Below are 24841 nucleotides of genomic sequence, written 5' to 3' on the forward strand. Positions count from 1 at the left end.
TGTAGCAATAAGGCTCCCACTGAATCCTGGACATCTCAACCTTCAGAACTGTGAGAAATCAATTGCTTTTCTTTATGAATAACCCAGTCTGTGGTACTCTGTTAGGGAAACATGAAATGGACTAAGACATATATGCTAGCTCTTTTAGTAGGTTTTGAAATAAGATGTCACTCCCTTGTGGATCTCTACTATGTGCCCTTTTCACTACCTTCAGATAACTCAGTTCATTCTTACTCAGTTCATTCTAGTTACAGGATTAGGTTGTAACCTTGCTCTTTCCTGAGGTCTCTTTGCCAGGTGCCACGCCAATAGCTGAAGTCTATAATCCAGCCACTTGAGAGGCTGACATCTGAGAATCACAGCATGGGCAGGGAAGTCAGTGGGACTCGTCTCCATTTATTTATTTATTTATTTAGGTCAGTCATGGGGCTTGAACTTGGGGCCTGAGCTCTTTTGCTCAAGGGTAGTATGCTACCACTTTGAGCCATAGTGCCACTTCCCATTTTCTGGAGGTTAGTGGGAGATAAGAATCTCAAAGACTTTCCTGCCCTGGTTGGCTTTGAACCACGATCCTCAGATCTCAGTCTCCTGAATGGCTAGAATTACAGGCATGAGCCACCAGTGCCTGGCCCTTATCTCCAATTAACTAGGAAAAAGCTACAAGGGACGCTGTGTGTTTCAAGTGGTAGAGGGCGAGCTTTGTCCCCTGAAGGGACAGCATTCAAATCCCAGACTAGGACTAGTACTAGCATTTTGTAGATCAGAGAAACTACGTTTCATTTTATTCTTTGGTGCCCTGAGTGATTCATAAAAGCTGTGTTGGGAAGACTAGCAATGATGAGTACTCCATAAATACAGAGACAGGAGTCGAAATTGGAGTTCCTCCCCAGATCTGAGCATCTCCGTCAGGCTGTGTCTGATGGCCTCATCCTTAGCCTCGGAGTAATAAACGGCTCATTTAATGGGCACCAGGGGAGGCGATGGCATTCAAGCTGGGGAATATCTTTCTCTGAAGGTTGGCTGCCTAGCAGGCCAGGTGATATAACCAGAAAAAATGAAAGAAAGAAAACCCACCAGGAGTTTTCCTCAGCCTCTGGTAATTGCTGTTTACAGTCTGGAGACAGGTTGTTCCATAATGTTTTTAAAGCAAGCAAAGCAAAAGTCCTGTGTTGTTCCTGTTTGCACATCTTTGGGTTGGCTCCCAGCTCTACCATGCCTCAAAAACAGTTCATATTCTCTGGGCTTGCCTGGGTGTCAGGAAAGACATCCCTGGTGAATCTCTAACACTATCTTCAGGATTCCATTCTTGCTTTTCCTTCCTAATCTCAACCTGGACACCTGCCAGCCCCTGACATTAAAATCTGAATGCAATAAAAATAGGTTATCATCATTTTGTGTGTCAGGATTTCTTTTCCCAGTACCCCTTCCTCAGCGTGGTCTGCATACCCCCCATTCTGAGACCTTTCATCCTTTGCCTGATCTAGAAATATATTTGAGCTTAAGGAAGAAAAGAGATGCTTCCAAATGACATGTATGCTATACAAAACTTACATGTAAATAATTACCTCATAAGGGAAGAGTTACTTGGGGATTACTTTGCTTTTTACCCCTTTTTATGAACTATATTTGCTACACTATGTAATTTTTATCACTTGTTGAAATCAGGTGGGGTTTTCTTTTGTAACATGATTATTTGATTTTTCAACACATGATTCATGTCAAAGAATACCTTATGTGTCTTTTCTTAAATGTTTGTATGTGCCATAACACGAGTCTTACCTATTTTAATGTAAGGCTTTTTTCCCCCTCTGGAATCTTCAAAGAGGAAGTACATTGTTGGGTATGTCTCAAAAGTTTGGTTCACTTAAGTTTACTCCCATGTACACACTAAAGTTTAATGAACACTTTCCAAACATGTAAGTTTCTGTTTATAATCTAATGTTGTAGTTTCAGAGGATGGTTGGCTTTTCCAGGATGGGGACACAGACCGCCTTGGGATTGTTGTCCCTGCATAGCATCTGGGGTCTGATTCTATAGACACGCAGCCTGTAGATGCGACTGTACCTCCACAGAACCTGGTGATGCTCTGTGCTTAATTGCTATTCAGGAGTGCAACACACAGAGCATCAGGCCCACTGAAGACTGTTCAGACACACGTCGATTGTCAATGACAGTTGTCATTGACAGACACCATTGACAATGGTGGCCCCATAAGATAATAATGAGGATTGAAAATTCCTGTTGCTTAGTAACATTATAGTGCAACCTGTTACCCATGAGTGCTGATATTGGTGTAAATAAACCTGCACCAGCAGTCATATGTATGTGTGTGTGTGAATATACACATGGCACCTACCGTACATACAATACAGAAGAACCTGTAAGTAACTTTGTCACTGGTTTTGATACTTATTATACTTTTATTATTATTTTAGGCTGTACTCCTTATTGTAAAACATTCACTGCAAAATAGTATACCATGAATGCCATGTTCTCTCTCATATGCAAAATCTAGACCTAAAAAAAAAGCTGAATGTCAGGAATATAAGAAGAGCATAACCTGACAGGTTGAACTGAAACTCTTTTAAGTATGACTAATTAAAGGTAATTTTTAAATTCTATATGTTAAATAACAATGGAGACCTTCCAGAGGTGGGAACCATTGGGAAGGAGAGAATAGGAGAGGATAAACTTGATTGAAGTAATTTATATGCATGTATGAAAATAGAATAAGTCAAATCCATTAAAAATTATTTGAAAAGGGGAGAGAGCAGATAAGGATGTAAAGGAAGCGGTGAATTTGACCAAAGTACATTCTCTAGTTGTATGCAAATATCACAATGAGATCTCTTTGTAAGATTAATATATGCCAATAAGAAAAGAAAAATTGATGGGTAGCGGCATTACTCAAATTATAGAGCTCCTGACTACAACTTCAAGGTCCTGAGTTCAGATCCCAGTACCATCAAAAAACAAACAAAAGGAAAATGAATAATTCAAGGACACAACTTTGCAATTAAGTTTGAATAGTCTGTTCCCAAAAAACAATATGGCGGCGGCAACAGCCTCAGATATCTCAAGTTCATGTCCTCTCTGGTTCTATCCCAAGGCTTTTGCAGGATCACTGACTGAGACCATCCAGGACCTGACTGAGTCCCCTGTGAAGTTTGCACAGTGACAAAATCACTTCCCCTTGCATTTCCCAAAACATACTCCATCATGAAGTAATGCATACCTATAGGTATTTGCCACCCCAAAAAAGTCCAAGTTTTGCTGTATTTTAGGAGCCCTAGAATTGGGTTTAATACGTTCAGATTAGTTGCAACCTGCATTGTAGCCAAAACCCTGAGCCACTGGGGAAGAGACCTGGGCTCCAGCTGTGGCTCTGCCATTAACTCCTGAGGCTGACCTTGACGGACAAGGTTCCTCCGAGGTCATGAGAGAGGAAGGAACCCAGGGGTCCTTGCCAGTTTGGAAGCTCCCTGGTTCTGGTTGGGGGTGGGGGGATGAGGCTGAGGAGGACGTGGCTGTCTAGGCTGTCAAGAAGGGCTGGGCCGGGAGCCTATGAACCTTTTCTTCCTCACATGACACCTGTGTGGCTGCGCCTCCAGCCTCCCTGAGATAACCTCTTGCAGAGGGTAGCACAAGGCATCAGCAGGAGCAGCCTCTCACCAGCTCTTTGCCCTCTGCATTTCAGATACCTGGGATGGAGGAACCCCAGGAAGAGTCCAAGGAGAGCTCTGAAAGCCCCAAACAGAACAACAGTAAGGTGAAGCTCAAGAGTCGTCTTTCAGGTAAGTGAAGACGTGGCTTGGTACATCATAGCTCAGGCTGGTCTTGAGCTTTCCCTCCTACTTTAACCTCCCGAGTGCTGGGATGACAAGTATTCCTACCATGCCTGGAAAGAGGAGCCTTTCTTTTCCCTTAAAATCTCAAAAGTGTCTCTCCTTACGTGATGCTTACCTGTGGCATCACAACTCCATTAAGACTGCTTAAGGAACATTTTTATTGGAGCCATAGCAAAGTGCATGTCATCTGTGTATGTTCAAGAAGAAACTTACATGCTCTGGATGCTTGGTTCATTTATTATAGCAGGGCTTCCAGTGACCCTCTGTATGGAATAGCCCATCTAACACAATGCATAATGTGCTGACATCCACAAAACACCCAAATCAGTGGAGAAGGCGGTGACCTGGCTGCCAGCCAAGAGCATCTCCTTCCCTCCGTGTCTGGAATTCTTCTTAGGCAGCCGGCAGAGAACCATCAAGCATCTGGTACTGGGATTTGAACTCAGGGCCTCACAACTCACTGGGCTTACTCATAGCTGGTGTCTCACCAGCTTTGAGTCACACCACCAGCCTGCCTTTTGAAACCAATTGACAAACGAAACTGTTTCCTATTTACAACTCATGGTATTTGGCAGAATGAATGGTTGAAGATGGATTTGTTACAAAGAGCATTAATGATGGCTGAGACAGGTGAGAAATCATAAAGGTTCTTACCTGGCGACAACCACCAGCTCCTCTCCAGCCCTGAGAACAACTGAGATACACCTGAGGCATGCCCATGTTGGAGTGGGGGTGTCATGCTGGTTTAGAGGTGGCCCTGAGGTCAGCTGTCTTGTCTGAGTTGATCACGACGTTATAAATGGTCCCCAGAGAGCCCCACAGAGCTCTGAGGAAATCCAAGGACCTTTGGAACAAGCGTGGCCACATTCCTTCTTTTATGGATGAGAGCAGAGAACTTAAGGAAATCCCAAAGGTCACTCGCTCTTTCAGAGCCAGGGAAAAGATTCTCAGAGGCCTTCCCACCCCGTCACTTCATAGGGATCTTGAGAGCACTTCTGTTCCCTCGCCTGGCGCTTCCTAGATTGAGATGAGAGCCGTTCACATGTGGTTGGCCAATTCTGTCCATACGCTGAGTCCAGAAGGAGCAAGTTCCGGGGAGCTGTACACCCAGGGCTGGCCCCCGCATCGCGTTGTCTCCGGACGCCCAAGCTCATGGGGCGCGGGAGAGGAATGCATGCGTCACCCTGGACAAGTGTCTTCTCCAGGCCTCAGCTTCTTTATCCGGAAAAGGGAGAATTAGACATTTATTCTGCCAGTAAATGAGAAGCTGCTAAATACCAAGTCCTATTGGAAGCTGTAAGGGGAGCAGTTGCACTGGCCATTCCCACACGTGCCAGCCCTCCTCACTGCTTGGTGGCTGCAGTCATTAATGTTCTATTATCTTCACCATCACTGGCTTCATTTCATCCATATTGTTCTTGCCGTTTTCCCTTCTCCAGAGGGGGAAATGTTCGCAAAGGTTTAGGCAGGAGGGCCTTTTCCAGAATCTGTGGTTCCAGCGCACGTACACACACGTACACGCATGTACACGCAACCCACACAGGAGGCAGCAGGGCTGAGAGTCTGCCCTGCTTGTGCCCAGAGGACCAGTGCAGAAGAAGCAAGAATAACGAAGGTTCTGGCGGGGAGGGAGGAGCCATGGTCTAGACCTGGAACAAAAATGAGTGTTAGATTTAGGGGACAATGAAAGGAGAGATAATTAGGTTTTGGAAATTTGTGGCATTTTTTTTTCCTCTTCCACTATTTGTGAAACGCTATAATCTGACAGCCATAATGATTGGATCTAGCAATGCTTGTCAGAGTACTGGGGGAAGGACACAGCAGAATCTTAGGGGTGGCAGTTGCTGTCACAGGCAAGAGTGGGTAAAACTTTGTGTGATGTTTAGATTTCCCATATTTATGAATGGAGCAGGGGAATGACAAATCCTTTTGACATGACAGCCATCTGGATAGAGAGGATTCAGAGAGCAGGGGAGGGAGAGATAAGACTAGCAATCTAGACTGGAGACGTGTTAAATAAAGACGCTTACGGAATTGGGTTCTGATTTGGTGCTGTGGAATGTGTTTGCTCTAAAGACATTTGCATAGGAGGTTTTCATGGGCTCAGCTCTTCATTTGTCCACCCTGTAAAACCCGGATGTTGATTTCATAATGTCTTAGCATGAGTCACTTTGGTACTCATGCATCAGTGTGATGATAACAATGGTGTGGGCTCTCTCCTGTCCGTGGCAAGCACCTCCCTGTCAGCTCAGGAGGGATTTTCTTCTAACAAATCTTTCTTCAGATGCCTAAACACACTGAGAGAGATTAATCTGATCATGAATTATGAAGCCAGGAATTAATTTAAAAAGTGTGTGTAAAGAGATTCCAGTCATTTCCACAGGACTTTGCCCAGCCTGGCTCCAAAACTGACGAGAGCAACGTCATCTATCATTCCATACTGTGTTTTTCTGATAGTCTAATGCAAGTTTTTCTTACTTCGTTTCCCCTTTCCTGACAGCAGGGTTCTCCTTTAGTTCTGATACTTCTGTTTTATCTGTGTTAATCCCTTAGGTTTATGATCTTTTTAAATGCAAATTTTTCCTTTCTGGCAAAGAGATTACAGATATTTGAAAATTTACTTCCCAGAGTTACTACTGAGCTTTTGAAAAGCCAAGCCTCCAATGATAGAACTGTAATAGAACAGTATTTGTATCACTATTTAAAATGCGTCAATATATTCTTTTTAAAAGTACAGCTGTTTCATCTTACACTATGAAAAACTTTTAGGGAAATTCAGATTAAATTTTGGAGAAATTCAGACTAAAATTCCAGTTATCAAATGAATCATTACACAGATCTGTATGTGTAGCCAGATACTCAAGCAACTCATGTACAATATATGTAGCATATAAATATCATGGCAGTATTATAGCTATACTCATGTGACTGATCCATCATTTAAGAGTAAGTCTTTTAAATTACCTTATTTTAAAATAGCATACAATAGAAGGTATTGATTGGTATAAGGTGTCATTAAAAATCATTACTAGGGGTTCAAGATACCAGTCAGTAGAAGAGCACTCTCCTAGCCAGCACCAGCCCTTGCCTCAGTCCTCAGTACCAAAACAATAAGGGTTTGCTAAATAGGACATCAGAGTACTAACCACAAAAGTACAAAGTGACACCCATGTGCAGCTGTGCTCCCGCACTCGCATTGCCTACTTCGCACACCTCGTCTGTGGTGTCAGTGCAGGGAAAATTGCCTAACAATGCCTTTTACAAAATGTAGCACACGTGACTGTAGTGTACTATGTAGAAATTGAACATTTTGTTCATCAAAAATACCATTAAGCTAGGCACCAGTGGGTCCTGCATAAAATCCTAAGTACTAACGAGACTGAGATCTTAGCACATTGCAGCCTGTACTCTGTATGGATATGGCCTACAAGCTAGAAATACTTTCTACATTTCCTCAGTGCAGGACTGAGGATTGAACTTGGAGCCTGACAGTAGCTAAGCAGGCACTCTGCCACTTGAGCCACACCTCCAACCCAGAGCTTACATTTTTAGTAAACTGAGAAGGGGGAGGGGGAGGGGGAGGAGGGGGAAGGGGAGGAGGGAAAGGAGGGGGAGGGAGAAAAGAGAAAAGAGAAAGAGAAAAAACACAAAAGAAAAAACAGGCGTAGACCACAAAACCAAAAGTGTGGCCCCTTACCAAAACAAAGTTTGCTGACACTTGTTTTAGATCTAAAGCTGTAAACAAGGCAAAATGTCCATCAAGAATAGAACAGATGGGGCTGGGGATATGGCCTAGTGGCAAGAGTGCCTGCCTCATATACATGAGGCCCTGGGTTCGATTCCCCAGCACCACATATACAGAAAATGGCCAGAAGTGGTGCTGTGGCTCAAGTGGCAGAGTGCTAGCCTTGAGCAAAAAGAAGCCAGGGACAGTGCTCAGGCCCAGAGTTCAAGCCCCAGGACTGGCCAAAAAAAAAAGAATAGATAAACAAATTGGGTTATATTTATATAATGGAATATTACACAAGAAGGGCAGGAACAAATTATTGGCATACAAACAACATGGTTGATTCTCACAAATAAATGTTAAGAACAAAATGCCAGATATCCAAAAGTGCATATTGTACACGTTTGTATGCTTTTTTTTGGGGGGGGGGGATAGTACAAGCGTACTTGCTAGACTGGTGGTAGAATACCTGAGTCACATCCCAACCCTTTTCTGCTTTAGTTATTTTTCCAATGTGGTCTTACATGTTTGCCTGGAGCCATTAGTAGACCACAATTCATCTACCTATGCTTCCCACATAGCTGGAATTACAGTCTTGTCAGTTAAGATGGATGGGTCCCAATGACTTTTTGCTTGAATTGGCCTCAAACCATGATCCACCGGTTATCATCTGTCTCAGTCTAGGTCATAGAGATTACAGATAACAGCCATTCTAGCCTATGTAATCTACCTACATGCATTTATATAAACTTCAGAAATAGGCAATAGTGATTTCTGATGCCCAAAGTCAACATCATGACGTGAAGTTTGGTCAGTGGCACCAAGGGCAATTCCGAGATTCTGGCTAATATTGTATTTAATATTGTTAATGATATGGTCACCCTATAAATTTTTATTCACCAGTACACTTAGAATGTGTGCACTTTCTCTTAAGTTGTTGTACTGCACTTGAACAAAAAGTTTATTTAAAAGTCATTACTCATGTGGTCATAGTCATGCCTCTGGATCTAAAGGCAGATGGATTTCAAGTTCAAAGCACACCTGGTTTGTAGACTTTCTCCGTCCATCTACATCTAGCCTGGAACAAACATAAGCATTGCCCTTCTTCAGTCTTGTCATTTCTTCATAACTTGACATTCGTAATTTCAATGGCGAATGCAAACCTTGGTGGTAAAACCAGCTGATTATGGCCCTATTGGGTGTCTTGGATGTCAGGCCTTCTGAAACGGCATACTTGGCTATAAATGTAACATGTTCATGCCTATGGACGCTGCTAAGATTCTTCTCATCCTCACCAAGCCGTGCTTTCGTTTCCCTCTCTATCTCCAGGAGGCTTCCACCGCCTAGAGTCTGTTGAAGAATACAATGAGCTGATGGTACGCAATGGGGACCCTCGGGCCAGGATGCTGGAGGTCTCCCGAGATGGCCGAAAGCACTCCCTTCCCCAGCTGCTGGACTCGTCTAGCTCCTCACAGGTCAGTTCTGGGCCTTGGCTCACTCACAGTCATAGTTGCTTGGTTAGGGAGGGAAGAGCAGGCTGCTAACCCCCAGGTCTCCAGGCTTGTTTTATTTATTTCTCAGAGACCAGGATGGACCTCAGTGTGAAGGACACCCCATCTGTGTGGACCATGAGCAATAGGAGAGACCAAGAAAAGACAGTAGAGAGAATGCTGTCTAGCCACAGGACTAGAAGGAAGTCAGTTCAAAGGAATAGGGAAACAAGAATCTTCTATTGGATCTCAAAGTCTTGATTCCCTTCCTGCTGTGTGTTTTGGAACTAAGAATCGCTTTCAACTGCCAGGAGACAATGGCGTCTCCTTGTCTGTGGTGAACCACCATTGCTTATTTTATGGGAGCATTGTGTGTTAGTATAATAGCTGTGTGGGTGAGTGGGTTGAACACTTGCCTCTGCCATGTCTGGGGTCCTACCTGCTCTACAGTGACGGCTCAGACAGCCAAGATCAGCTGCAGAGAAGAGCTGTTCCTATCAGAGCCCTGGCTCGATAACGCTGCACACGGCTCCTCCGCGGTCACACTGTCCTCACCCTTTGGCCTCTTGTTCCCAGGCCTATGGAGAGCAGAGCAGGAGGAGGCTGGCAAGACTTGGGTCAGCTTGCCTGTGTCAGACTCTTGACTTTTTGGTATGGTCTGAGCACGCTGGAGATGGAGCAATTGAACATCAAGGAGAATAAAAATAGTTTGCTCAAAGCACAGTAGAAGCTCTGTGAATAGACATGTGGCATGCATGAGTATAGTTGGTTATAAGGCAGAATAGTACTGGTGTTGTTTCTGCTTCTCTTTACCTCACCAGGGGGGAAGTACCCAGGTTTTGTTTAGTGTTGTCTTCACTCAAAGGCTGCTAGAAGAGTGAGGTGCTGAGAGAACACGGATGACCACCTGTGGTCTGTTAAAACCCATCCAGCAGACAGATGTGTTTGTGAGCCTGTTCAAAATGACTCCAATTGGATCACAGACACAGGGGAAGACCAGATAATGAGACAGCCTTGTTGTCAAGGCTGTTTTAGTTAATATAGAAGATAAGGTTATTGTTGTTTATGCCAGACAGACTCACCAAGGAAACCGGGCCCTGTTTAGAGCCTAGAAACATCTATTTCTAACCAAGCTTCCAGAAATTAGGAAGCTCATACTAATATAGAAAGTCTTAGAAAGTTCTTTCCCTCCTCAAATTATTTCTCTTATTTTCTGCCCCCCCTTCTTTTTCCTCCCACAATTGACCTTTTTTTTTTTTCCTGTTCTCGCTCCCTCCACTAAAAATTTCTGCCTAGATTAGAATTTTCCAATAAAACTTTCTGCAGAGATGGCAATATTTGTTTGTTGTATTTTGTTGGTTGTGGGGCTTGAACCCAGGGCCTGGGTACTGTCCCTGAGTTCTGCCCTACCACTTTGAGCCACAGTGCCACTTCTGGTTTTCTAGTGGTTAATTGGAGATAAGAGTCTCATAGACTCTCCAGCCCTGGGCTGGCTTTGACCATGATCCTCAGATCTCATCCTCTTGAGTAGCTAGGATTACAAGCATGAGCCGCTGGCGCTTGGCTTAGCATTATGTTTAAAATCTAGGCAGCCATTAGTGGTGAGCAGTTGCCATCATTAGACAACACAGTCTGGAAAGTGCAGGTGATACCTCGCACTCTTTCCTGTGAAGCATGCTTCTTCTGCTTTCCACATAAAGGATGGAATAAGGCAAGGTCAAAGCTTAGTGATGAGAGGAAGAGTTCCCTCAGGGAGATCTCACACAAATCCAGTGACTGGTCCTCCCTGCAGTGGTTTCAGTAGAAATATAGTAACCTTGCCAAGCCCACATCATTGACTTTATGAGACCAAGTCTGGGAGGCACAGATTCCTGGCAGATTTGGAACAGCTTTGCAGTGTAATTGTTCTAAACAGCCTGGGATACAAAAATATCATTGGGGAATATTTCTATATTTCAACATAGCAAGCACAAATTTTAAGGAATAAATCTATTTTGTGACTTCTTTTTGTATATTAAATATGAAATGATTGGTTTTGGCTCATGTTAGAATATCAGAGCCCCTTAAGACATTTACTTTTTTCTGAAAGTCACAGAGAACAAGGCTGGTAGGAGTACTTTAGAATCTCTTGATGATGTTTGAAATATACACACACTGATCTGAGCTGCTCTGGGCCAGAAAGGGAAAGTATGGCTTAGGGAAAAGATTTTATTTTCCAAATATGAGGGATTAGAGCTGAAACAGCTACCGTCTCTCAGCAGGAGAGTTCATGTGGAATAACAGTTGTCTGGGTCTGTGGTTGGCCATGTATAAGAAATAAGGATTACTGCATTTTTGAATGAGTAAATTTAGTTTAAAATGTGGAGATACTTTCTGACCATGACTGTGAACTTGGGACGAGGATGCGGATAGAAGAGTGATGTGGTAGGGGACAGGGATGTGGTAGGAGGGTGTTTCCAACAATCATCTGACCGCAGGGTGGTTATCTCATATCTGTGAGGCCTCTTGGTTTCTGGTTCCTGACTCCCATTCCAGAAGGATCTGTGGGATGTGGAGAAGGAAAGAACAACATGACTGCTTGAGGTTGCTAAGTAATTCTTTACGAGGAGGGAAGACATGGAGATCTACTACAGCAGAAGGTTCTTCTCCAATATTATCCATGATAAACTTTCTTTAAACCACTAGACTGGAGAATAAGTAGAGAAATATTGCCATCAAAAACAAAAGACAACTGACATTTTCATGTCTGTGTATATTTGTATGCCAGAACCCCCAGCGGGATAAATGAGCACATCTTTGGTCTTACCTAACATTGGCTTTTAGGAATACCACATCGTGAAGAAGTCCACCCGTTCCCTGAGCACCACTCACGTGGAATCTCCATGGAGACTCATCCGGCCATCTGTCATTTCCATCATCGGGCTGTACAAAGAGAAAGGCAAGGTGAGCTCTTTTCTGCAGATTCCCTCCTTGCCTTCCAGCTACACAGTGGCAGTATTCCTTTACTGGTTAATTTCAATTTTTTTCAATTTTATTATTTGTTGTAACATGAGATAAAAAAGGAACAGGAACAAGATAGGTAGGCAAAGTGGCCATGGCATGGGTTTCCTGGCATCTTTTCTGAAGGCCCCAGTGTATGCACTGGTTACCCCCACTTTGCCCTTAGGATGCAGAGTCAGAGCACTTGGCAGGATCTAGGTCAAATCAAAAGTAGAATAAAAGGTCCTCAATCATTGCTTGTTTTTGTTATGAGTATTGAACCCATCATTCCTAACTTCTACTTCTGATGACAGAAACTCAAGACCCTGTAGCTTCAGAAAGTGCTTCTAGTTACCCTTTGAGTGGATTTCATGGCATGGCTATTAACTTAAAAAGAATGATGTGAATAACTTGACACTACTCATAGATCAAAATGTCCACTTGGATGTTATCCAAAATGCAAGTATCAAAATAAATATTGTACCTTTTATATGGCAAGGAAATGTGATTCTCAAGACCCATGAGGTTGAGCCTTGTGAAATTTCTGTTCTTAGAGGTCAAAAGTTGTCAAATATTAGCGATTTCATATGAATCCGACTCAACTATCTTCCTTCTATTGGGATGTATGACTTGGACAATGCAAATAGATCTTAGGAAGGAAATGAGAAGGGCACATTGGAGTTTATGGCTACTTAAACAGCAATTCTGCACCTGATTAGGCAGACACTTTAATCACATGCAATAACAGGAATGGTGCCTATGTTATATTCTGCAATAGGAAAGGTGCCCTCCATTAAATACTGCAATGTCCACCTGACTCCTATATGTTTTGAATGTAGGGCCTTGGCTTTAGCATTGCTGGAGGTCGAGACTGCATTCGAGGCCAGATGGGGATTTTTGTCAAGACCATTTTCCCAAATGGATCGGCTGCAGAGGACGGAAGACTTAAAGAAGGTAAGAGAAAGCCTCTTGGTGATTCTTAGGAACACTGAGCTTGATTCTATGAGGATCTGTCTCTGGACAGATATAAAGTAAAAGGCACCGTAGCTCAGGCTGTGGCAGTCCTAGGCTGAATCCAGCATTCATCATGACCTTGGACAGTTGGTGTTACCTGAGCTCCGTAAATTAAAATGGTATCATCTACCTAGAAGAGCTGGATATTACATGGTAAGTGGTTTGATATTTTTATTGGAGACTTGAAGTGCTCTCTTGTGCCCTTAGTCCTTGATCATGTTCTTTGCCTTAAAAATTCCCAAGACTACTGGATACCAGTGGCTCATACCTATAATCTTAGCTACTGAGGAGGATGAGATCTGAGGATCATAGTTCAAAACCAGCCTGGATAGAGAAGTTCCCCAGATTCCTATCTCCAATTAGCCAGCAAAAAGCTGAATGTGAAATGAAACAGTGGTTTAAGTTGGTAGCGGCTTGAGCAAAAATGCCTGAGTTTTGTGATCCATGCTCATCTCTGGGATGGTAGGAAAACAGAGTCCTGGTCATTAGTAGCCACTCGATTATCAACCACCATGTCATTTGGTTCCTAAGTGACCCAAACTGAATTGCACCTACCATCTCACCAAACACAAGTATACTCAAAAAGTATACTCAACAAGTACCTTTGATTATAAATGAAGGTAGTATTGAGATTCTTGCAAGTCAAACTTTTTAAATGTTTAAATACATATCACCTTTTGTGGTGCCTAAAATATTTACAAAGACCTTCCATCTGTGTATTCCATTAACTTGTCATGTCCATTAACATACTTGTCATAGGCACTACTGGAGTGATTTTATGAGTGAGAAAAGAAAGACTCAGAAATGTGCGGTGACTAGAAACTTTCTCACTCTTAAATACTAACAGTGAAATTCAAGCACTGTTTTGTGATTCTAACTTCAGTTCACCTCCTCATTTCCCTACTGCTGCCTCCTTTGAATACAAGAGGACTAGACAATCAGATTTCATTCTTCCCTCTTGAATGTATCATAATAGTTGAGCAAGGAAAAAAATGGAATAGACCACAAGTTTCTTTCGTATACTGACACGATTCTATGTATATATTTGAAATTTTTGTATTTATGATGAATTAGTTCTGTAGATTGAATGTGTATTTCATATAACAACATTAAGAAATTCTGAAAAAACATTTTAGATAACATTTATCAAAGTATGAATCCTGATTTTCCCTCCTCTCTTTTAATATATGTCTTCCATCAGATTAGCGTATTTTTAGTATTTCTAGTTGTCTTGGGAAATGACACCAGTTCTGTTGATCTAAACTATGAGGGCTATTGTATTACAGTAATTTATTTTAGGAAACTGATAAGAATGCAGTGGGCCATGCCTTCTCTTAGCAGAGCAAGCATGGAATCCCATCTGCTAACACTGGCACGGCAGGCTCCATGCTTCCAGGGCAGATGAAGCTTAACCCCCAGGTGGTATTTGTGTCTAGTCTTAAATCAATGTAAAACTCTAGGAGAGCCCTTTCACTAGATTGGAATTCATCCTGCAAGGTTGAATTAGTGGCACTCGATTCTCTTCAATACTGTGGTGTTGTTTTTTTTATATGTGTTCATGTACGAGAAACATAAGCCATTGGCATTGATTTTCAACTTAGAGTGATATGCCTTTTAAAAATGTTCTATAAATTTTAACAGCACGAGCAGTCATTTTAATGTCTCCATGCTTTTCCCACATGGACACAACTCCAAAACATCGTTGAGTAATTGGTTATACTAGGTGATTTTTAAAGAGAGATTATTTTACTTACTTTACAACTTCTGGAATTTCATTAAAGATAAGGCTCAGAGCGTTGCTACAGGATTTCATTGTCTACACAATGGGCTGCTGGAATTGGCTGGTTGTGAGAGGTGAAAATGTGGGCTTTTCTGCTGCTTTGCATTTTCCTGGCGGTGGTGGACAAAGTCTGTCTGCTAAGGAGAGTTCATCTGGATTTCTCTCAGGGGCATCTTTGGAGGGTTGATGAACTGTTATTCAAAATTTAAAAAAAAAAAGAAAAGAAAAGAAACAGCCCATGTGACAAACCAGAAACAAGGTTTTATAAGTCAACAGGATGTCCAAGTTCCTTTATAGTCCCAGCAGACACTATCAACAGCTTGAAAACATTGACCTAACGTCATCCTTGTTAGTCCTTCTTAGGGCTGAAGGTGACAGGCTAGCTTCAAGTAGAGGAGAGGCAAGTGGCACATGGGGGACCTGCTTGCTCTCTGTCATCGCCCTGTGGTAGTAGGAAGTGACCCTAAGTGACTCCCGAGACGGCCACTTGCCAGCTTAACTCTGGAGAGCCTTGCTCTGCACCAGACATTAAGACTGAAGGGAAGAGGCGCTGCCATTTCTCAATCTTAACTGGGTGAGCCTTCCTCTCTCCCTCTGAAGCTCTTTTCCCTGGGCTGGGGAAGCTTGTCTTTCTGCAAATATAGGAGTGGTTTCTCAAATTCTCTGCACATTTATACTTCATTGCCAGTGGGTTTAAGGTTTTAAACAAGGAGCCGGAGGAAATATTTGCACTGGGTGCCAGTGGCTCACGCCTATAATCCTAGCCACTCAGGAGGCTGAGATGTGAGGAGTGAGGTTGGAAGCCAGTCCAGGCAGGAAAGTCCATGAGACTCTTATCTCTAATTGGCCACCAAAAACTAGAAGTGGAGCCATGGCTCAAGTGGTGGAGTGCTGACTGTGAGGAGAAAAGCTCAGGGATAACACCCAAGCCCTGAGTTCAAGGCTTAGGACTGGCATGTGTGTGTGCATGCACACATACACACACACACACACACACACACACACACACAGAGGGTAAACAGAAAAAAAATCACTCAATATTTGTAGTTTAATCTCTCTCCATGGTATATCTGTTTTCAGACTTGATAATAGCTAAGGAAAGCAGAAGACCTTGAGGCTTCCCTTAATTTTTGTTTGGTTTGTTTTGGGGTGTGTGTATTTTGCTAGCTTTCTAAATCCCATCATTGTTTCCATTGAGGATTGGAGTATAATATGTGTTTGTTTTACATTTTATCTTTAAACAGTTGTACAAAAGGGTTTCAGTTCAACATATCAATGTATAGTACATCTTGATCAGTGTCTCCCTTTCCATTAGATGCATTTTTATTAATTGTCTTACTTGGGGAACATGCCTGGGAGCTCTATCCCAAAAGAAAGTTATGACAGTACTAGTCACTTTGAACAGTAGTACATCAGGAACCATATACAAGCCAGTCCAGTACTAACCAAACAGTTCAATTTCAGCAAATGAAAGCTCAGTGTTCGTGTAACTCTCGTATTTGGTTATCAGGTGATGAAATCCTAGATGTAAATGGAATACCAATAAAAGGCCTGACATTCCAAGAAGCCATTCACACCTTTAAGGTAACAGCGGCTCCCTTTGTTTCTCTTGCTTCCTTTCATTCTGGTTTGGGTTTGTGCAGATTGGTCCTCTCTTTACTAGATGATGGGTGAATGTTTTCACACACTTCCTTCTTGTTTGTGCAGCAAATCCGGAGTGGGTTGTTTGTCCTAACAGTGCGCACAAAATTGTTGAGCCCCAGCCTGACGCCGTGCTCCACCCCGACACACATGAGCAGATCAAGCTCCCCAAACTTCAACAGCAGTGGGGGGACACCAGCAGCAGGCTCTGATGAAGGTGGTTCGTCATCCTTGGGTCGGAAGGCTCCTGGGCCCAAGGACAGGATTGTCATGGAAGTCACACTCAATAAAGGTGATAGTAGCCATGGCTCGCTTTCACACCGTGTGCTCTCGGGTAACAATTCAGAACCTATTCTTACATGAACTTTACTTTTTTCCCCGAGTCTTCTTTGGTTTATTCCTTTGGGACCATCTGTTCTCAACTTCAGAGTAGTGACCTCTAAATGAACAGTGAGATTGACCATAGACATTTTAGTTATTTGATTGAAGTGAAGTTAGCAGACGCACAAAGCTCTTTAAGCCCCTTAAGAACCCCCCCTCCCCCCAAAAAGTACTTTAAATGCAGGACTCATAAATTTTCTTCTTTGTGGGTGCCTGTCCTAGGGCTTAAACTCGGGGTTTACGCACTGTCCCTGAGCTTCTTTTTTGCTCAGGCTTAGTGCTCGACCACTTGAGCCACAGCTCCACCTCTGACTTTTTTGGTAGTTAATTGGAGGTGAGTGGCACAGACTTTCTTGCCTAGCCTGGCTTCAAACCATAATACTCAGATCTCAGCCTCCTGAGTAGCTAGGATTACAGGCATGGACAACTGGAATGTGGCAGGAATCATAAACATTTTAAAGAATTAGGTAGTGTAGTTAAGAATATAGTTAGCTATTAGGTACTAATGGCTCACAACTATAATTGTGTCTACTTGGGAGAGTGAGAATGAGAGGATTGCAATTCAAGGCTGGTCTGGGCCACAAACACACAAACAAAAAAACCCACAAGACTTGTGTGGGAGATGGGCACCCCATCTGGTAAAGGCTAAGATCAAAAAATGTAATTTCAGACCAGCCCAGGCAGAAAAAGCCCAGGAGATACTGTCTCCATTGAGGGAAAACAGACATGGTGTTACATGCCTATAATCCAGGTGAGAAAAGGAAACCTAAACGAGTCATTGTGCAGGAGCATGCCCAAGTGGAAAAGAAGAACCTATCTACAAGTTAACCATTGGAAAACAGAGCTGGAGGTGTGTAGCTCAGTAGTATTATGCCAGCCTAGCATGCATGAAGATCCTGAGTTCAAAGCCCAGTACCACTAATAATAATAATAATACTTAACCCAGCAATTAAAAGTGAAAGATCAGCACATCTTACTGTTTTTCATTTTTGTTTGCTTATCTTCCCCACTTGCTTAATAGAGATGATCAACAATTAATAACCAAGATATTCGTTGCTAAAAAACAGTCAAAACAAGCCTAAAAGACTGCATGTCTAGAATAAAAATAGTAATTATATTCTGCGTCTTTTCAAAAAAAAAAATCTGAGGGAGCTCTTTAGACTAGGGAGAGAGCAAACCACTGGATGAAAGAAAAGCCAGGATTTCCATTCTGAGCCCGGACCAACATTAAATGTTGTCCTTCCTCGCTGGTTCCTGTGTCATGTGTGCTTTCGTATTCTCTGAAATGCCTCTTACAGAGCCAAGAGTTGGATTAGGCATTGGTGCCTGCTGCCTGGCCTTCGAAAACAGCCCTCCAGGCATCTACATCCATAGCCTTGCCCCTGGATCGGTGGCCAAGATGGAGAGCAACCTGAGGTTGGTTGTATCCCTAATTGGGTCGGGTTCTGGAATGTTCTTGAATATGTGACTGTCTACTCACACATGAACTAGTTGTTGCTCCCTTACCTTCCCTGGGGAACTCAACATTTTTGAATACAGGATAGCTAACACTAAAACTAATGGCACCACCAAAAGTGAAAAGCCAGCGTCAATGAAATTTGGGTGACTCTGAGAACCTGGCTCTTAACTTTCCCTGTTTTGTTCCATTTGGACTCAGCAGTTGACCTGAAAAGTCTTGACGAAATAGAGCCTATGATAATCTTAGCATCCACTTTCACATTTATGCTTGGTAAAAGATACTGGAACTACTAACAGTTCAGAATCTACAATGATTCAGAACTACAGTAGTTCAGAATCACTGGACACAAGAGTCCTGAAATGACACACTTGGATGGGAGACATTTCCACTAGCTATTATCTCTGGAACTTTTTCTACTACGTGCATTTCTGTTAGTGATAGTATCTAGGTGACCATCTAAAATCCTGGACTGTCTTAACAACTTAATCCAGAGAGCTCTAAAGTCATTGCTCTGTTTCCACAAGCCATGTCTCGGGATCCCATCCTGTAGTAATTGTAGTAGTTGGTGCCTGCCTAAACTTCACAAGAATGTACACACATTATGCACAGCGCTCTGAAAACAGTATCACCTTTCTCCCCCGTAAGCTTCTAAGTCATTCAGCACTTGAATTGACAAAATGGTATTCATTGAGGTTACCATTTTGGGGCTCTGAATAGATTATATTACTTTTTTAGTTAATCATCAGAGTGAAATTCCATATGAAGAAAAAAAAACACCTAGCAAATCATCCAAAGTACATTAAAGAAAATATACTTTTGGAACCCAAGGAAAAAAAATCCTTTAATGACATCCCAAGATGATGTTTCTTTCTTGAATGGTTCCATATGTGTGGAGCCTGCCAAATGAACATTCTTCAACCCATGTAAAAGCTCCTTTGTTCTCTCCTCCTGAGGTCTCCCTGTAATTTCAAGTTGAAGTAGGCAAACTTGTCCCAAATTTCTCATTTGTTCAAATTCGAAACGTTTTTTTAGGTATTCTTGAGTAACCTTTGAGCTTTAGATATTTCCTCCTTAAATTATATTCAAATAATCATTTCAAGATGGTGGTGAGAAAGGAGAAATGAGGTTGTGGGATCTTCATGAGTCAGGTCAGAGTGTGTGTTATCTGGGTGACTGCTAAGTCTCACACACAGTGGGAAGACTGATACATTATTACATCATTGTTCTGTACAGGGCCTGACATAAAGTAGGTACTCAGAAATGCAGCTTTCATTGTCCTTATTATCAGTGTTAATTACCACCTCATGAAAATGTCAGGCCATATGTTAATGGCCTTTTGTCGATTTAAAATCTGATTGATGTGTTTGTATAAATGTGTTGTTTTTATATATGAATGCAAAGATGAAAGGAAGTCATTTACATCTTTAAAATATCCAAAAAAGACTTCAAATTATAAACCTTTCAGAGGAAAGATTTCTTAGCTTTTAAAAAGCTTGAGGTTAGCCAGGTGCTGGTGGCTCCCACCTGTAATCGTAGCTACTCAGGAGGTTGAGATCTGAGGATTGCAGTTTGAAGCCAACCTAGGGAGGAAAGCCCATCAGATTATTATCTCCAATTTAACCACAAAAAAGCCAGAAGTGGATCTGTGGCTCAAGTGGTAGTGCACAACCCTTAAAAGAACTTAAGAGACAGTGCTCAGGCCCTGAACTTGAGCCCCAGGACCAGCATCCCCCCCCCCCAAAAAAAAAAACCACAACAAAGCTTAATGTTGGACTGGGGACAGTGACTCGTGCTTATAATCTGAGCTACTTATGATAGAAAGCGGTTCAAGGCATTCTGGGCAAAAAAGCAAGACTCAAAGGGTGGTTCACATTTGCAATCCCAGCTACACTGGCGCGCTAGAGTCTAAGGCCAGCTCTAAGTGGAAGGATGAGACTCTATCTGAAAACTCAAAAACTCAAAAAGGACTTGGGGCTGTGGCTCAAGTGGATGAGTCCCTCATGTAGGTTGTACATGCAAGGCCCTGAATTATCTAACCCCAGCATCTGAAAAGAAAAACAGAAACAAGCTGACTGTCACCACGATGTAATGGATTGATTATGTCTTCCTCCCTAGCCGTGGAGACCAAATCCTGGAAGTGAACTCTGTCAACGTGCGCCACGCTGCGTTAAGCAAAGTGCACGCCATCCTGAGCAAGTGCCCCCCAGGACCCGTTCGCCTGGTCATCGGCCGACACCCGAACCCCAAGGTGAATGACTTCCTGTTGACTATGGGGAGAGGGTCTGGCTGCCTCTCTAGCAGCACAGTCCTGGGGCCACACACTGTTGGGTGAGACAGTTCATCTTGTCGGGGCAGGCAGTTAAGCCAGCGCCTGCCACAGGTGCAAAATGAACCTTTGATCTATCATCATGCTCTTAGAAATTCTTATTAGGAAATCTGGACAGTCTTCTATGGTGAATCTGAATTTTGATCTGGTAGAGGGTAGGTCTTCTGGGCTCTGAATAACCTGTAGGACTGTTTTGATTGCTGATACGATACTTAATCTTTGCATCAAGAAAATCGGAGCACACTGAGCTGGGTGATAATCTCTCTGACAACTGAGGTTTTGTGATAAATAATTTCTACAGGCTCACACCTGTAACCCTAGCTCACAGGAGGCTCAGATCTGAGGTTTGTGGTTCAAAGCCAGCCTGCATTTTTAACAAAAAAGTCTATCAGATTCCTATCTCTTAACCACCCAAAAGCTGGAAGTGGAGCTATGGTTCAAATGGTAAAGTACCAGCCTTGAACAGCCTTGAACAAAAAAAGCTAAAAAGCAGTGCCCAAGCCCTAAGTTTAAGCCCCAGTGCTGGCACAAAAAAAAAAAAAAAGAAGACACAATCTTCTCTTTGATCATGTTGGAAATTATCATCTTGAAGCTTAATCTCAAATAACAGATTTTTAAATCAAGTTCAGTGAATTTTAAGTTTTGTTCAAGTGAGAAATAAGAAATAGGGGCTGAGGGGCTGGGGATATGGCCTAGTGGCAAGAGTGCCTGCCTCATATACATGAGGCCCTGGGTTCGATTCCCCAGCACCACATATACAGAAAATGGCCAGAGGTGGCGCTGTGGCTCAAGTGGCAGAGTGCTAGCCTTGAGCAAAAAAGAAGCCAGAGACAGTGCTCAGGCCCTGAGTCCAAGGCCCAGGACTGGCCAAAAAAAAAAAAAGAAATAGGGGCTGAGAATATGACCTAGTGGCAAAAGTGCTTGCCTTATATACATGAAGCCCTGGGTTCAATTCCCCAGCACCACATATAGAAAAATGGCCAGAAGTGGCACAGTGGCTCAAGTGGCAGAGTGCTAGCCTTGAGCAAAAAGAAGCCAAGGACAGTACTTGGTCCCTGGGTCCAAGGCCCAGGACTGGCAAAAATAAATAAATAAATAAGAAATAGGGGTACTGGTGACATGCCTTAAATGGTAAAGTGCTTGCCTAGAAAATACAAAGGTGCTAAGTTCAAACCCCAACTCTGCCAATATAAACAGAGAAATATAAGGCCAAACATTTTAAATAAACTATAAGGAAATTATCAGTTACGTTTATTCAACGTTGTAGAGGATCCTATTTTTCTGTCAGATGGCCAGATACTCAAAGCTAGCTTTTTGTTGTTTTTTTTTTTTAACTCACTCATGCCAGTATTTTTCTTTTTAACCACAGACTACTTATGCAACTATTCTCAAATCTATCTACACAGCATAAATACATTTTTTCAATTCTCCTGGCCATTTCTCTTAATTTTACTTTGTCCAATACCTGGTTTGCTTGTTTTACAAAAGACACATACAGAAGGCAAGAGTCCTTCCTTCCTTCATCTCACGTGGACCTCTCCACAGGAGCGAAAAGGAGCACTTGTCGTAAATCAGGGGTTGTGAAGATGCTCGTGGTATCTTCCATTGAGAATGAGCCGTTGAAGGTCCTTTTCTTACTTAACAAGTCTTAGGAGGCGTCCTTCAAGTCCAAGGTTAATAACTCAGCCATAGGTGTCAGCAGCCCTTGTGCCCCTGCTACCTGGGATGGGGTGGAAGTTGGGAAGCAGGCAGAGTGACAAGCCTCAAGGGAACCAGAGTGTCTTTCCCTGTCTCCTGTCAGTCCATGGTATTCAGATTGTTCTTGCTTTTCTCATTGCTGTGACAAAATAGTTGATAGAAACAACTTAAAGGAGGAAGGGTTTATTGTTCCCAGTGCTTTGCTTCCTGCCCCATCTTGCAGGAAAGCTCCTGGGCCTCGATCTACCTATTTACGGCACGTGCTAGTATGCCCAGCTTCTTCTGTTGAGATGGAGGCACAGGGACTTTTCTCCTTCGGCTTGCTTTTTTTTTTTAATGTATTTTTTATTAATTAAATTTTGTTGACAAGGTGTTGTGCAAAAGGGGTACAGTTACATAATAGGACAGTGAGTACATTTCTTGTGATATCTTACACCTTCGTTTTTCTTTCCCTCGGCTTGCCTTGAGCTGCCATCCTGCCAATTTCAGTCTCTCCCATAGCTAGGATAACAGGCCTGTGCCACCGTGCCCGGCTCTGAAGAGATTTTTCTTTGTCTGAGACTGGTGGCCCTCTGCCACCTGCGCTATGCCTCCAAACCCTTCTTTAGGGATTCTTTTTTTTTTTTTGCCAGTCCTGAGGCTTGGACTCAGGGCCTGAGCACTGTCCCTGGCTTCTTCCCGCTCAAGGCTAGCACTCTGCCACTTGAGCCACAGCGCCCCTTCTGGCCATTTTCTATATATGTGGTGCTGGGGAATCGAACCCAGGGCTTCATGTATACGAGGCAAGCTCTCTTGCCACTAGGCCATATTCCCAGCCCTCTTCAGGGATTCTTAACCTGAAGTTTGCAGACATTTACAGGGACCTAATTGGAAATATACTTGTATTTGTAGATAATGTATACTTGTATTTGTATATATAGTCCAAAGGCTTTCTCTCAAACTCTCCAATACAGTGACCTCAAGAATATTAAGAACCATTTTATTAGCGTATAAGGACATTAGGACTTGAGGCAGATGAAAGAAAAGACTCGGTTTGAAGAGGAGCCTTGTTTTTCCTTTCTCCAGGCAATCCGTGGCCTGGTCAGAATACCTCTGTAATGAAAGCCTCAGAGCTCACTCCATTTTTCCACATCCAGATCACACTGAAGATGCAGACTGAATTTGCAAATGCTCATGACCTTCAGGTCACTGGCCTCTGCTACCTGGCCGTATCTGTATTTAAGGGAATTGCTTTTAATTGTGGGGGTCAATCACAAGATATCTTGACCAGTTAAATTTAACCCACTCTGAACACTGTTTTTGAGTATTCCGCATAAAAAAAAATTTAATTTGTATCCTCACATGACAGGATTGTATTCAGCCAAATTTAACCTTTTCCTTGTAACAACTCAAAAAGGCTCATTAAGAACACTACCGCTGCTAAGCAGGGACTTGTGCTTAGACCCTTAGCTACATGGGAGGCTAAGATTGAGAGGATTGAAGGCCTTAGCTACTGCAGGGAAATTTAAATGTCTCTTAGGTCTCTTCTCAACCTAGAGCCGAATGTGCTGGTGCACATCTTAGTTATGAAGAGATGCCTAAAATCACAGGTCACGGGTCAGGCCTATGTCTGGACAGGAAGAGAGATACTATCCCAGAATTCTCAGCACAAAAAGACCGGAGTACATGCTTAGAAATGTCTTGTCTAAGAAAAGATCTAATGAGTATCATTAATATCAAACAAAGTCATGCTTCCACTTTGGTCCATTCTTTTCCTACTGACTTCCCACTTCTCTCCTACAAGTTGTCGTCCTTGGTGGTAGCATCTCTCCACGGCTGTGCCTTCAGCTCTGCCGGGGTCAGGTTCAGTACCATTTGCCTATTTACACTGAGAGCGAATCTGCCCAGGGACTCTACCCCCCCCCCACACACACACACAAACACACAAACACACGCACGCACACACACACACACACACACACACACACACACACACACACACACACACACACACACACTCCTCCTTTCTCCTCAGAAAGCCATCCAGCAAGCTGTGGCTGACCTATTATTTCCCTCCGCAACATTATTGAACATTACGTTTCCAGTGGTTAGCCGTCACTGGCCCCAAGTCATGTCGTGCCTGGCTTCTCAGTCCTTTCCAGCATAACACGGACGGTGCTCAGCTTATCTTCTACCTCATCTTGGCCCAAAAGCTTGGTTCTATTTTGCCAACACAATCAAACATCAAAGTTGCATTTCCGCTCACAGGAATCCTCCTGGATGGGTGCCATGAGATCCGATTGAACTGTACACAGGTGATTCGTGATTTCAGCCCCAGGAAAATGGTCTGAGATGGGGTTGTGGATGCATCCGACACAACCAAATCTCAGTATTTGGATTTCACGTTTCTTCCTAGGTCAACATGGGGTTCATGGTGGAAAGTTCATACTGTATTTTTCTTTGAGTCAAGATTCCATTTTATGTTTAATGTATTTTAGTACCACTTAGCCCAGCATTTT

At 42.9% G+C, this 24841-nt stretch overlaps 1 protein-coding gene across 1 annotated transcript in view; it reads left to right on the plus strand.

Moving 5' to 3' along the window:
* The window catches only part of Pdzd2 (PDZ domain containing 2), a 347654-nt gene that overhangs the window by 287347 nt on the left and 35466 nt on the right, over positions 1 to 24841 (plus strand). The window contains 8 exon segments of the mRNA XM_048368575.1: positions 3698 to 3794; positions 8905 to 9050; positions 11889 to 12008; positions 12884 to 12998; positions 16349 to 16422; positions 16546 to 16771; positions 18159 to 18276; positions 20435 to 20567. Of these exon segments, the coding sequence (XP_048224532.1) occupies positions 3698 to 3794; positions 8905 to 9050; positions 11889 to 12008; positions 12884 to 12998; positions 16349 to 16422; positions 16546 to 16771; positions 18159 to 18276; positions 20435 to 20567 (1029 nt within the window).

This window comes from Perognathus longimembris, chromosome 19, assembly GCF_023159225.1.
Source record: "Perognathus longimembris pacificus isolate PPM17 chromosome 19, ASM2315922v1, whole genome shotgun sequence".
In the NCBI taxonomy this organism is placed as follows: domain Eukaryota; kingdom Metazoa; phylum Chordata; class Mammalia; order Rodentia; family Heteromyidae; genus Perognathus; species Perognathus longimembris.